The sequence below is a fragment of the Carassius gibelio genome, chromosome B8, assembly GCF_023724105.1.
Source record: "Carassius gibelio isolate Cgi1373 ecotype wild population from Czech Republic chromosome B8, carGib1.2-hapl.c, whole genome shotgun sequence".
Classification (NCBI taxonomy): Eukaryota; Metazoa; Chordata; class Actinopteri; order Cypriniformes; family Cyprinidae; genus Carassius; species Carassius gibelio.
The window spans coordinates 6,226,918-6,242,018 of record NC_068403.1 but is presented as its reverse complement, the minus strand read 5'-3'; the positions used below and the strand labels follow the sequence as shown (position 1 = coordinate 6,242,018).

The 15,101-nt window shown below is 37.3% G+C and overlaps 1 protein-coding gene across 1 annotated transcript in view; it reads right to left on the bottom strand.

Annotated features, from left to right (window-relative positions):
• The window catches only part of LOC127962903 (potassium voltage-gated channel subfamily D member 1-like), a 59,964-nt gene extending 48,526 nt beyond the window's left edge, over positions 1 to 11,438 (bottom strand). Inside the window, exons 1-2 of the mRNA XM_052562503.1 lie at positions 11,037 to 11,438; positions 8,326 to 10,136 (exon numbers count right to left, since the gene is read on the bottom strand). Coding sequence (XP_052418463.1) covers positions 8,326 to 9,440 — 1,115 coding nt within the window. The 5' untranslated portion in view covers positions 9,441 to 10,136; positions 11,037 to 11,438. The remainder of the gene's footprint in view (positions 1 to 8,325; positions 10,137 to 11,036) is intronic.
• Positions 11,439 to 15,101: the final 3,663 nt, after the last annotated feature.

The window sequence follows — 15,101 nt, the reverse complement described above, 5'->3', positions numbered from 1 at the left end:
ATAAACAACAATATAATATAAAATAAATAAATATACACAAATAATTCAAATGTTGCTGTAATTACAATCATCATCATAATTATAAAAATCGGACTTTTTTTAGTTTTTGTATCAAATATGATTAGTCTTAAGATAAGAAATAATATTAATGAAAAATATAAACAACACAATTAAATTAATATATACAAATTTATACATATTATAAAGATAAAGAAATTATTTTTAAAAATGCATATTAACTGCAGTGATTTTAATTGACTGCAAATTACAGTGCAGTCCTAGAGATCTGGTCTGATGACTAAATTGGATTGGCAGTGTGAAAAAAAGCCTTAGTCCATGAATCACAGACAAACAGCATAAAATAACAAACAGTATGAAATGGCAAAAATATGTTAAGATGGGTGGCTAGAAAACAGATGGACTTGGTGACTTCCTCAATTGTGCATTTGTTAGCTTTTGCAAATATTCAAACTGTTATATTTACAGCCATGCAACCATACACTTATCCAAAAACCACACACATCACACAAAGACTGTGCCATTAAAGGCGGACAGTATCTAACCTTGATCACTTCTTCAGCAGTACCTGGAAATCAGGTGGAATTTGAAGAACATTTGAGACACTGCTTATGCTTTTAAGACCGATCTCTACAAGGCAGACAGTCTGAGACACCTGATAGGCAGACCATAATTACAGATGGAAAGACCACAGGCAGCTGATGATATTGGTTTTATTTCAGATCAGAGGAGTTCAAATTCATTTGCAGGGAGGAAGTTGGTTTGCTTTGATTAAATGGCAGAATAAATGTACTTAGACATCCATCAGTATGTGACATTGCACTAAATTATAAAACACACAATGTGCTAGATGTCAACAAAAAGGTCAATTTACTTATCTTTGGAGTAATTAAGTTAAATGTTGAGATCAGCCAAAAACGAAAATTCTGTAATCATTTACTCATCCTCACATCGATTTTTCGGCAAAACACAGAAGCGGATGTCAAACAAAATACTGAAAGAAAAAAGAAGAATACCATCAAAAAAGCAACAGTCTAAGTCCAAGCCATATATGTGTGAGGAAAGAACCCAAAAGTCATAATTTGCTTCAAATCTTCCCTTCCGCTGAACTTGTCAAATCTACGCATCCATTGTTAGCAATACCAGTTGTTTAAAAATCCTTTTTTCTCACAGATAATTCCATAGAGTTTATTGAGACCCAGACAAACAACATATTACTACTTTTTTTCTCTTTTGTTGATGCACTGAGCACCCATATTGGATTCTTAAGTCGGAACTCTGACCCGGTAAGGCATTCCAGTTAAAAGTTCAAACTGGAAACTTGGAATTTCCAACATCTGAGTACAAATTGAATGCAGCATTAGAACTGCTTCTCTTTCACTCAGTTAGCAAAGTAGCAAAAACACAACAGATATGAAAAGGCTGTTCTGTATGTTGTTGTGATTGGACAAAAAAACTGTACTTGGTAAACTGACGTTTTAAGGAGAAAATACTTGGAAAGGCTGACTGATAAATTTGCACAAATCCTTCAACGAACTGCACCATATCCACACCTGAATTCAATCTGTCCTCAGCCGACATTATCTCTTATGCCACAGTCAAATACCCCAGCCAATCACGGTTGACCTTTACACACCAAACGAAAAAAAAAAAAACATGTGGTTCCCGCTGCTTCCAGCACAAGATAAATTATGTGAACTGAACCAAGACCAGAACCGCATTACATCACTAATACATAATTCTGACAGATCATCACTCCGAGGAAAAAAATAAATAAATAAAATAAGAGGCCCAATCTCATCACGCAGCCTGACAGCTTCAATGAAGTGATAAGTCGAGTGGTTTCTGTCACAGACATTAGCGCTTAGCACGGCTGCTGTGAGGTCTCTTGGGTCTAGCATTGTTCAAGGACGACGCTTTTCCCACAAGACACTTATATAAGCCAACAGCAGATGGTGAGTGTGGACTCTAGAGAGGGACACCGATGCTCTGGGACAACAAATTTTGTCCTCTTATAAAGGGACAGCTTAACGTTACTCCCTGACTGGAAATAATTTGAACAGCCCATCATATCTGTTATTGATAAATGCTAAAACAAGCAAAGAACAATTAACAAATGTCCCATGTGAAAATAAACCATGGTTTTTGTGCAAATAAAACATAAAAAACCAACATGGTAACCACAAATTAACCATAGTTTAGCCATGGTACTTGTAGTAAAACTGTGGTTATACTAATAGTAATCAATACGCCATGGTTACATCACTTTTACTACAATAAAACAACTGTTATTTTTTTAAAGGGTACTGTGGTTGTACCGTGGTAAAATGTAGGACCGAAACTCATTTGAGAACCAATCAATCTGTTAAACTTACTGTCACGTTTTATGAATTCGCTATCTCTCTATCATCTTGTTTAGTGTGCAGGTCTGTGTCTGTGGGCGTGGCCTATTATCACGGCTGATCAGCAGCTCCACCTGCTACCTATTGTGTGTGTCTATTTAAGTGCAGTAACTGGTGTCTCATGTTGTCAGATCGTTGTGGTTCTTCGGTGTGTTCCCTTCTGTTCCCCCGTGCTGTTTATCGTGCCGTCGTAAATCGTGGATTCTTCTCTGTTCTTCGTCATGTCTTCCTGCAACCTGCACTGGGATTATGAGCACCGTCACCTGGGATACTACGCCGAATCACTGAGGATCATCACTGGTTGTCCACCGAAGTCCCTGCGTCACCCACCATCGGAGTTTGTGATCGTTCGACCTACCATCTGGGTTGTGGACTATCGGTGTTGTCTCCTTTCTGGCCACTGTTATTTACCTAATTAATAAAGTGCTCTTGCTTTTGCATCCTGCTCCTGTTTTACGTAACACTTTTTTTTTGGATTACACAGATTTTATTTCCTATATCTTATTTAAAAAAATGCAATTCCATATCTTCCCTAATATGCTCTTTGAAAAGCTATAAAAAATGAATGTAGATGTTTAAATACACTATATATTCTGTGCAAACAAAATTAAAGTAAATAAATAAATATATAAAACGGCAGTGCTGCAGTGCACTGTGCACATGTTAGGGCATAAGAGCTGCTTGCCCACAGGGAGACAGGTTTAAGTTTGACCTGGGTCATGTCCCAATCCCATTCACCCTCTCTCACCCTATTTTCCTATTTTGTCTACACTCCACTTTCCTTAAAATGAAAGGCAAATAGGCTGAAAGGCCAAAAATAAAAATTATATATAGTTATTAATCTCAAAATAAGCAAGATAATTAATTAATTAACTGAATAGCGTTGAATTGGAATGACAAGAATAGTATCTATCTATCCATTCATCCATCTGCCTACATACCTTCAATCTATCCTTCAATCCACCCATCATCTAATCTATTACTCTTACTATTATTACTAAAAAAATTAATTAATGTTTTTCAACTCAACATTCCATTCATTTAATAAAAAATGAGTCCACGTATATTAATTTATACTTCCCAAATTTGTGTCAAATTCAAATTTCAATTCTGCATTCTGTTGGCCAACTCAATTCAAATTACATTTCCTCTTCACTTCTGCACATTTTTAACTCAAGCAGTGAAAGTAACTCCTGCCAAGATCACCTCGTTTACGAGCAGCTTCTGTTATGTCTTACACTGGGCTACTGTATCCTGCTTTCTCCCAGGTTGTATTAAATAATAACTAAGAAGGTGCATTAAACATTTAACACAGTATCCAAATGGAACGAAGCAGACATCTTAATTCAGCAGCTCCTGCTCCAAATGCTGCCCTGTCAAGGTCAAAGGAGAGGAAGCGTAAAGTTGGATATTAAGTCCTGGTAATGTGAATTCCACTCGCCTGCCGCCACAGACCAACCAATCGAATCTTGTACTTGCTCAGTGTCTTTGCTCGCTCCTTTGATCTGCACACATGCATTTCTCACTGCACAGTAATGCTAAAGCAGAATGTTTATCCGGCTCTCTCCAGAGGGAACATGGCCAGTCAACCCAACCCAGAATAAAACATGAATGCATCAGGTGATCTCTGTACTGAACAGCCACAAATATATTCATTTATTCAATTTAAACATTCATTAACATGCACGCTGAAGCATGCAACCTGATGGAGTTATTTACTTTTTCATTGCCCGGGATTTCCAAACCACAGAAGTGCATAATTATATTTGGAAAATATGATTATAGGGTTTACAATGCCATACTTCTCGTCGCTCTGTTTTTTTTTCGGGCATATTAACATATAAATATAAACAGATAGTACTGAATTTGAACACTGAACATTACTTTTGCTGTTCCAACATGATTGCTTCCAGATTTGATTTTCTTTGGAGACTATACAATGGTCACATAGCCAGGTCTATGTAAAAGTAATTAGTTTTAAGGTGAAATGTCACCGATTAGGTTTTAAGTTGCAGGATGGCGTAACAGACTTGCTTTACACAGACAAAACTTGCTTGACATCATTATTCGCTTAAAATCTTTCCTTCCACTATAGCTCTGAAATCTCATTCACATTTCTGCATATTCAAACATGCCGGCAACAATGATTTGCCAAAAGTTTTTCATGAGGGTGAAAATATTTTTTATTTTGTTAATTTAAAAAAAGGAAATGCAATTGAAATTGAAAATAAAAATAATAATAATCACTTTCCCGAAGGAAAAAAAAATTCTAAAGCAAAATAAATAAATAAATACGCATTAAGCAAAATTCGCCTGGAGAAAAACTGTAAAACTGAATCACAATACCAACCATTCTTAAACCACGCAATATCAACCATCACACATGGCAAATGTGTGACACAGGTTTAATAATTTGTTAAAATCACCTCTAGCAATAGCAACAGTGATTATATCTACTAATAAGCACATTATAGATGGTTTCTAGATGGCATAAACAGATAGACTGAAACCATGATACTGTTAGATCAAACATCTGAACCTCTTATATTAATGAGAACCATCTGTTTGGGAGCTCCACTTCATGAAATGGGCAAATCTAATAATATGTTTCAGATTATACATAAAGGTGGAAGAAGATCATATTTTACACAGTTCAATATATACAAAAATTGTATATAAAATATGTAGACTTCTAGATAGCAATAACTCTGCTCAGATATGGATATTACCATCTCACCAAAGATAAATGTATAAAGTGTTCATGTCGTTTGATGAAAAACTGCTGAAAACCTGATAGCAGGTAATATATGTGTGTGCGATGATCATGTAAACAGGATGATGTATTGCTGAGAGTGTTAATACGCAGCTCCTGACATTTGCACGATAAGCTCCGATATTATGAGTAATATGGTGCTATTTCCGACATTTGCATAATGCACAGGAAGATTGTCATTAACACTAATGTGAATCTGATATCTAAACCTGTCCACTATTGTTACAGACCATCATAATTTTTTCACTCCCCGAAAGCAAGAGAAATGTAGTTGCACCAAATTCACAACAATGTCGTATTTCAAAGTATCCAACGGATACTGGCTGCAACAAAAAATAGTATGTGAAACCATATGCAGTATGCAACGATATACATTACAAGTATGAGTTTGGATCATAACCCCCCAAGTCACTGTGATACAAAGTGCAGCCGTCAGACAGATTTTTCCAATACGTTTTCTCCATAAAGCATTCTGAAAAACTCTTTAATAAAGAATAAAAAGTCATGAAACAATCTGGATGTGTGACTCATAACATTACAAACTCTGATTTAAAGCCAAAGTTAATCAAAGTTTATCAAAGTTAAGACTGTTACGCCACTCTAAAATGGCTCATTCAAACACGCCCCCACATGTCTATGTCACTATGTGGAAATATTTGCGCAATGCCACCCAAATGTTCACACAAAGAAAGAAGGCATGGTTTCAGTAACACAGATAGTGTTGAAGCAGTCATGTCAGGGAGATGCTGCGTGTATCTAGGTGAAAGCAAAAACACTTTATTTGGCCTACATTAGATGCTTTTAGGAATCTTTAAGATTACTTACAGAACAGCAACGCATTTTATGGATGAACGTTTTGTGATCCTAGGAGAGGAGGTAATTCTGACTTTGCTATGACAATCTGGTGCTTCTGAATCAGCTACTGTAAGTATGTTTTGTTATTAGTTTAAGTATTTGCTATTGAATGTTCAAATGCAGAGTTTTGAGCATTACGCATGTGAGTGTGTGCCCTCGCATCTGTGATAGAGAGTGAGCGAGAGAGAGAGATAGAGAGAGAGAGAGAGAGAGTCACACAGTGGAGTCAGCTGTCTTAAACATCCATGGCTTGTGTCTGAGCTTCATCACTGTGTCTGTCATGCCACTCTGTTCCCCTTTCAGGCTTGAACTGATGGTAAAACTAAGGAAATGATTAACTGTCTTTACAATTATTTTTTTAGCTGATGCTTGCGATTATGGAAAGGGGCGTTACATTTCAGACGAGAGCTTGCAGTGTTCAGCCAATCACAACGCACTGGGCCTGTTGGCCGATCAGAGCTAACTGCGCTTGTCTTAAGGAGGGAATTTTTAGAAAACTAGACATTTTTGAGAGAGGTGGGGCACAGAGGATCTACAATAATGTGCAGTATTTGAAAAACAGAGTGTTTTTTGAACATTAAAGCATGTCAACATATTCTATTACACCAAATACACAAAATAATGATCTTTAAAAAAAACATCATATGTCCCCTTTAATTTTAGTCACTTGCTATATATATATATAATTACACATATATAGCTAAATAGTTTCTTATTGTATTATATGATAGAATAAAGGTCGCACATTAGAAGTCCTCATTTGAAATTTGGGAATTAAATTCAAACTTCTAAATACAAAACTTACATTAAATTGAAGTTACACTGGCTGATGGCTTCAACAGAAGTGGATTTATAATGCAATGAAGGGAGATTTTCTTCTCAGAACCTGATTATTGGCTCAAACATTGCCATTAGTGCTAAGGGAAATCTGTTTGAAAACAAAACAAATGAATAGATATTGCTGCCAATTTATTCTTAACACTTGAAATGGAAGGTCAAATCGGGCACATTACATTGTAGGATACATTTCACAGTGTGCTATGGTTATATACCACGCTTTTTGCCAAAAGTAGCAGCCCATTCAGGTGTTCCATGCATACAGAAAACTAGCACACTTGTGCAGTATACTTACTACATACTGAAAAAAATAGTAGTACTGTATGATACTAAGTCATTGGGAACACAGCCTACATGTGCTATAATCTGCATCACATACTCTGCAACATTTGACTTATTCTCATTGCATCTGTGTGGGTGTTTTCTACCCAACAACAACATGAAAAAAGAAAGAGAGACCACATTGAGATATTTGCAAAACAGCCAAACGTTTCAGGAAAACGTTTCAGGAGAAACACACATAAAATGAGTACGCTTCACCTATCTCCCTCATCTTCTGCTCTGGAGCGCAGTGACACAGCGTTCCACTCTTCATCTATCACTCTGAGGGATTAAACTGCATCAGTGAACAAGAGAAAACCGGACTCTGTCATTTCTGCTTCCCTAAAGCCTGACAGCAAACCAATGGCCAGACACAGAAACAGCGCATCACTTATTCACAGCTCAGTTTATGAGCAAATGTCTCACTACAGAGAACCATAAAAGAGGTTTCAGGGTATAACTGCTGGAATCAAAGTCACATATACTGGTTTTGTAGCTAGGGGTGATTTAAGTTTCTCTAACCTTGCATTTTTAACATGTAGACAGGTGTCTTAAATTTAAGCAAGAAGAAAGTAACTAACCCGGTTACTACAGACATTTTTTTATTAAATACAATATCATAGAAATAATTATATTAATAATATACAATAATTAAATAATATAAGTTTGTTTATTTTATGTATCAACTTTTTAAATATAATAATGTAATTATTAGATATAACAAAAAAAAAGTGCGATAGTAAACCTGAATGCTTGTAAGCAAATCAGTGTTCAATCAAAAAAAAAAAAAAAAGCTCACACAATAGCTATAACTTTACGACAAAACCCTGTTCATATTCAAACATCACTGCAAAGGTTTCATTTAAACTTCTATATAAGAACATTGTCAGCATCATAAATGAGCAATGAAGCTGTAAGTGGTTTGGATCACATGGGAATTTTCTCGAAAGTTCTTAATGGACCTCATCTAATCCTTCCTTAGCTTTTTTAATGCTACCATGGAACCAGTTTCACTGTAGTCTAAACAAAAACACCAGTCGACAGTCGCTGCATATAGAAAAACAATCTGTCGCAGATTCAAAACATCACAAGCTGCAGATAAAAAGGGAATGGACTTACCCAAGAGTTGTCATGGTGACTATGGTGTACCAGAAGGAGGCTGGAATGCTGGTAAAGTTGGTTCCCTTGGTACCTTTCTCGGCGTAGAACATGACGGTAGCAAATATTATGATGGCCATGGTGAGGGAAAACAGGAGGAAGCCCAACTCAGAAGCGCAGCTCTTCAGAGTATAACCCAGGATCCGCAGGCCCTGAGAATGACGCGAGAACTTGAAGATCCTGAAGACGCGGAACACCCTCAATGTGACGAATGCGCCGCTCACGTCCTCGTTCTCAGGCATGACCAGGCCGATGTAGTAGGGCATGATGGCGACAACGTCAATGACGCTCATGACCGAGCGCATGAACTTGCAGCGGCTGGGCGCGGCGAAAAGCCTCATGAGGTACTCGAATGTGAAGATAAGGACGCAGGCCGTGTCCATGCAAAAAAACGCCAGCGTGTATTTCTCCCCGCATGGCAAGTCTTTCTTGCTGCCTTTGGGGGGTCGGCAGGGGACGGTTTCCACCACGTTTGCGATGACTGAAACAGCGATGAAGAAACCTGTGACGTAGTAGAAAACGAGAGCCATGGTGCTTGTGTGGGGGTTTTCAAAGGCGCGCCACAAACGTTCCCGAGATGTGCTGTCTGGCGGAAGTGGAGTATCTGTCGCATTCTCAGCCTCCGTGTCCTCAGCCAAACGTTCCTGGTTCTCTTTCTTGCGGTCCCTGTACTCTTCCATGCAGCAGTCACCGATAATGTCTGGCACGATGCCGTAAAACGCCAGCTCCTCGTCAAAGGCCTGAATGCACTCCTGCTTCGGGTAGTGAAGCTTGCCGGTTCGGTAGAAGTTCAAAATGTGGCGAAACATCTCCGGGTCCCTGTCGAAGAAATACTCCTGAGTGTCCTCGTTGTAGAAAAACTCCTTTTCCGAGCTGCCCAGCAGGGTGTCGGGATAGCGGTCCAGCGTGTTCTTCCATGTCTGGAAGCGGAGTCCGCTCACGTTTACGAACAGGATCTCGTCGTTGCGGCTTTTTTTGTCCACTGGTGGTTTGGGCATGGTTTTCTTGGCCAGAGGAAGCCAGCCGACAGCCGCTGCCCTGGCAAATGGTAGCCATGTTGCCACTCCAGCAGCCATGTTTAATTTGGTGGCTAAGCGTTGCTAATGAATCAAATATGTCAATGAGAAGAACACCAGTCAGCCCTGAGAAGTTTTTCTGAACCGTTTTGGACAAGAAAGAGTCTTTCCAAACTAGTCATCCGAGCTGAGGATCTCAGAATAGTTCCTTGCTCTGTCTGTACATTTATTAAGCTAAGAAAGAATCCTGTGAGGTAAATGGAAGTAGGCGTGTGTTTTCATTATCTGCTACTAAAAATTTGGGGCTGTCAGAGTGTCAAAGCCATTTGAATCTGAGGATCTCCATATATCAAAAAAGATTCTGAAATGACCCATTAAAATTCATCAGCTCAAGTCTTTTGTTTGCAGATTGTGGCTGTTCAAAGAATCAGTTCAGCTATTTAAAGGGTTAACCCTCTTGGCCATTTCTTGCAAGCTCTGCCGGGGAATACTGATTTGTTGCTGCGCTGTGCCGTTTCAAATTTTTATTAGTCTGTGATGAGGCAAGAAGACTATTTCTCCTCTATTCCATCCATTCCTTTGTTTTAAAGGCGTTCTCCCCTCCTTTTTATGCAATTTCAAGGCTCTTGCCTTTAATTTTTCTTTCTTCAAGCTTCAAGTGGCTACTTAATCTCACAAGAGGCTGAGAAGATTTTCAAACAGAGATCTCAGAACTGCAGCCACCTGGACTCCAAGTATGGCCGTTCCTTCATGCACCTGTCATGAAACAGCACAACAAATCCTTAGATGATGTCTTAAAGCAACATGGGACACAGTAGCTACTTTCGCCAGCATGTTTTACGTCAGAGACTGTTAAAATAAACAAGCTTCACAGTCTGTTTATGAGAGCTCTCGCACACTTTGTGCTACACAGAAAACGTGTGCCATTACACTGTACATAGATAAAATAGGATACACAGAAATACATTCATAAATTGCTTATAAATATTTATCTATTTGTACTACTTTCTAAAAAAATAAAAATAGTTTGCATAGAGAGCTATCATTTTTCAATGCAGTCAGAAAAATGCTATTATTTTGCAAAAGTAAATGTTCAGGTTCAAAACAATCGATATGCAACGTATAAAGTCAATCAATAATGTGTTTCCCCACTTCTAAGCTAATGCAACTTCCTGTTGCATCTAAATGTCTCAGTATAAAGAACCTCCCTAACCCAGAATCAGATTTTGAAACCAACACAAACTTTTTAGGGTTATCATCACATAACCACACGACTTTCAGAGGAAGGGTGACCCAGCCCAGTCCCAACATAATGCATACAACACATTCCCACAATCAAAAATCAATAATGCATTACTCTACACCTCCTGCGCCATGCTCAAGAACATGCACGTAGAAGACGAACAGTAAATTCTGGGTTTACATTAGCACTAATGCAGCTCTGGAGCAAAACACATTAACCAACTTATTCTTTCTTTTTTTTCTTCAGACGAGTGTGTAAACGCAAATGTAGGTACTTCTAAAATTTTGTTAAATGCACATTCTTTTAAGAGACTCACAAAATTAATGAGAGCCGTAAATAAAACAACATAAAAAAAGTCAAGCAAGTTGACAGCAGCAACGATAAGTAATGACTTAGTTTTAAAGACTTGTTACCTCTGAGACAGACGAGAGGAGGAAGAGTTCAATGTGAGGGAAAGCTGATGAAAGAAAGAAAAAGGAAAGAAACAGCAATCTCTCTGCAGCAGTCCTGGCATCTCGCGTGCAGCTTGTAAAGGCGCGACCGTAATGCCTAGTCCTCCTTGCCTCTCTCTCTCCTCTCCTCCGCTGCTCTGTTGCATTCGTGCGCTGCCTCTCTCTCTCTCTTTTACTCTCATTTGCTTGCTCAACCTCCCCACCCTCTTTCTCTCTCACACTCTCTCTCTACACTTATACACATCCATTTAAAGCTTATATCTCTCGCAAATGCATCCTGCCCTAGAATGGGTCATGGAGAACGAGGCAATAGCTCAGGTTCCACACAACCTGACAATACTAGATCACACAATCTTCTTGTGCCCTTTGTTGCAGCTTACTGCATTCAGACACATCGCATCCTCTCCTCTTTCAACAGATCGTTTCATGTTGCTCCACCTCTCTCGGCAGTGGGAGCAGCATGAGAATTTCATTCTTATTTCAGTTTCCTCAACTGCTTCCGAGCACAATGGGGTGCCAGCACACTTCTGAAAAGTGGAGAATGTATTAAAATCATTGACGGAGATCGGAAAGCTTTGGGAGATGCTTTGGGAGCTTTAGATCAATGATAATCCTTCTTGTCCAATTTCATTTTAGCATTGTTTGGTATCATAAAATTGTATTATATACAGTAGATTATTAGTCAAAAGTGTGGACACACTTTATTGAATTTGTGTTACATCTTTTGACGTAAAGCAATGGTTCTCAAACAGGAGGCCCGGCTCACTAGGGGGCCTCAGTAAACACCCAAGAGGACCTTAAGATGAGTTAAAATAATTAAAACTATTATAAAACAAGTATTAAAATAAGCCAACACAACTAAAAATCAAGATTTATCTGCAAAAATTGTTTGGAAAAGTCAAAACAATCTTTAAAAACTTTTTTTTCCCTTTTTTTTTTGGCCAAGCTGTAAATGAGCAGGTAAAAATGTATTATGAGTAAACATACATACATACAGTATATACACATTTATAGAAATATTAATTTATATATATTTTATATGTATCATTTTTGGGTTTGTTTGGTGCTCACACTACACATAGTGTGACTCATTAAAAAGAACTACAAAAATAAAATAATAATAGTGATAATGGTATTACTGAATTTTATTTGTTTTGCATATTTAAATAAAATAATAAGCAAAATAATACATAGTGTTATAATACTATTATAAGTATTATTCAAAAAGTATTAAAGTATTAAATAAGTCAAAAAGGTTGAAAACCACTGATCTAAAAGCTTCTTAAATGCTTTACATTTATTTATTTAATTAAATTCAAGTTTATTTGTATGGAGCTTTTTACAATACAAATTGTTGCAAAGCAACTTTACAGAAAATTAAGTTTCTACAATATATTTAGTAGTAGATTATCAGTGGTGACTGTCAGGTATATTGTAGAAATGTATGGAAAAATCACTTAAAGATTATTTATATTATAGCAATTATTATATGCAATTATTAAAATTATATTTACTACATTTACATATACATATTTAGCAGATGCTTTTACCCAAATCGAGTAACTATACATTTAGGCTATACATTGTTTATCAGTATGTGTGTTCCCTGGGAATTGAACCCACAACCTTTTGCTCTATAATTAGACCAGCTAATTAGGATATATTATTAGCAATTATATACGTTGCAATCAAACTTATAGCTAAATTTGGTAGTACTGTATGTTGTTTCAGAGTTGACATTTATGAAGAGAGATACGTTGTTTCTAAAAATATATTTCTTTACAAAAACCAAAATTCAAATTGTTAAGGTTAGTGAAGAAAAAGCAGTCACCAAGTGTGCCATATACATACCGTATCAAAACTTCCCATCATTCACTGCATGAAGCTGACTGCTGAAAGTTCAGAAAGTGCAGAGCTGGAATTTAAACGAAGAAGAAAGAGTTTCCATTGGTATAATGTTTTTTAGGGTGGTCATTACATAATTATCATACTTCCATTGGTATAATTTCACAGTTGTCTTAATATTACTCTAAAATGTAAAAATTTAAATGGGAAAGTTAATAGCAATGAATGAGAAGGTGTCTCCAAACCTTTCATTGGTAGTATATAACCATCCATCAGCTCTCTTGATCTATAGATATCAGTATCGGCATAATCCATTGAAAACCCATATCAGTCAACCACTAGTTTACATTCACAAACTGTTCTTTAGTCTACATACTGTATTATTCATGAGGACAAAGGCAGAATTCAGCAGCCTGACACTCACTCATTCATGTAGCATTTAAAACAACTGCGCTTTCCATTCCTGTCATGCAGATGCAACACACATGCGGCCGGGGTCTCCAATGGCTTGTTGAGCTCCCCCTAAAATAGAGGGATTTGGTTACATCTGTCCCGTTTACGCTGTGGAATTAACCATTTAATGTAATAGCATTCTCTACACACATGTTCGTCAACATTGTGTGGTTTCAATTATAGAGCAGGCATTAAATTTCTCAGCAAAGTGTCAGGTTTGGGACAGATTGACGGGATGTGCAATTCCATTTGGAGCCACTAGTGACACAAAAATTACACACATCAACTCCATGGCAAATTTAGTGTCTTTTAGCATGTCGACCCTTTAAAATGAAACGCTCTCTTGGCTGCCTCCGGAGCCTACTTGAGGAAAGGAACAGTTGCTACTGTAATTCCCAGTGATAGCATCTGTTATGAGGATTGAACTAAAGGAGTTTTCAGGGCGTAACAATTGATTCTGTGGAAATATTGTTGTTTCGATATATAGAGTGGGAAAAAACAAGCAGTCTCACATGGGAGGAACTCCAGCACACTGGAATAGAGTGAAGTAAGCCAAGATGATGGCAGCATTGATTCCTGGATGCTCAAATCAATAGACGTGTTACAGCTGGAGTCTTCAAAGGAATCCTGGGAGCTAAACAGGTCAACAATGCAAGAGGTTAGTTTAAAAATAAAGAGAGCGAAGCTGTTTTAGTGTTATCATGCATCTAGTTTCATGTGGTCTTATTTAGAGTAACAAATAACTGCAAAATACGCTATTTATTTTTAAATGTCGATACTTTCAGATGTAGAGCTGCACATCGTGCCTCATCAGGAGGAGATTTTTACTGACTAAATTAAGAAATTTCCAAATGTAGGGACACAGCGAGAACAGAAAAGTGGTAGTGCATGGAGTACAAGAGCAGATCTGTACAAAAACATCAATAATTCACTGATTTTACCAAGATCCTCTGTGTGAGGAAAGCAAAGAAAGGTGAAATAGAAAAGGGGGGAAATGAGATAAACAGGATCTCAGGGTGGTTTCTATTTTACGGAGTAGATTTAAATTTCCACTTCCTCAAGATTCCACTTCCTGTCAGTCACATGGGACATTTCTGAAATGGTCAAAAGTCTGCATTAACTAAAGGAAACAGACTGATCATGCATTCACTGCACTGTATTACTGCCTTCAACACACATATTAATGAATGACAGTGTTATATTAATTGGGTTTGTTTTGTATATTTTTTTAATTACCCAGTTTCTCTGCGTTTACGGTCACACCTTGACAGATTCTCAAAGTTAGATGAGCAGCTCACCCAAAAATGAAATTCTGTCTGTTCTGTCTGAAATATATTCATATTCAAAAATTCATTCATGTTTATCTGGAACTCTTAAGATAAAAAAAAATAAATAAAAAAATCACACCATCAACATTAAAAAGAGGTCAAAATGACTCTTGCGCTAAAGTCTTTGGAAAGATCTGTGAGAAAATAACAACATTTATGTCTTTATTCATTGAAAATATAATTCAAATCTCATATATATTCAAACTAAACGCATAAATGCATGTTTAGTCCTTTTTGAAACTAGACCGGTCACTACAACTAATTAAAAATGTCTTCTTACATGTTCCACAAATGACATCAAATTGATCAAATCGAGGTATCAGCACAATGAGGATATTTGCTTCTTTATAACAGAAACAACAAATACAACATTGAGTCACTTGCTCCACACAGAGAAATG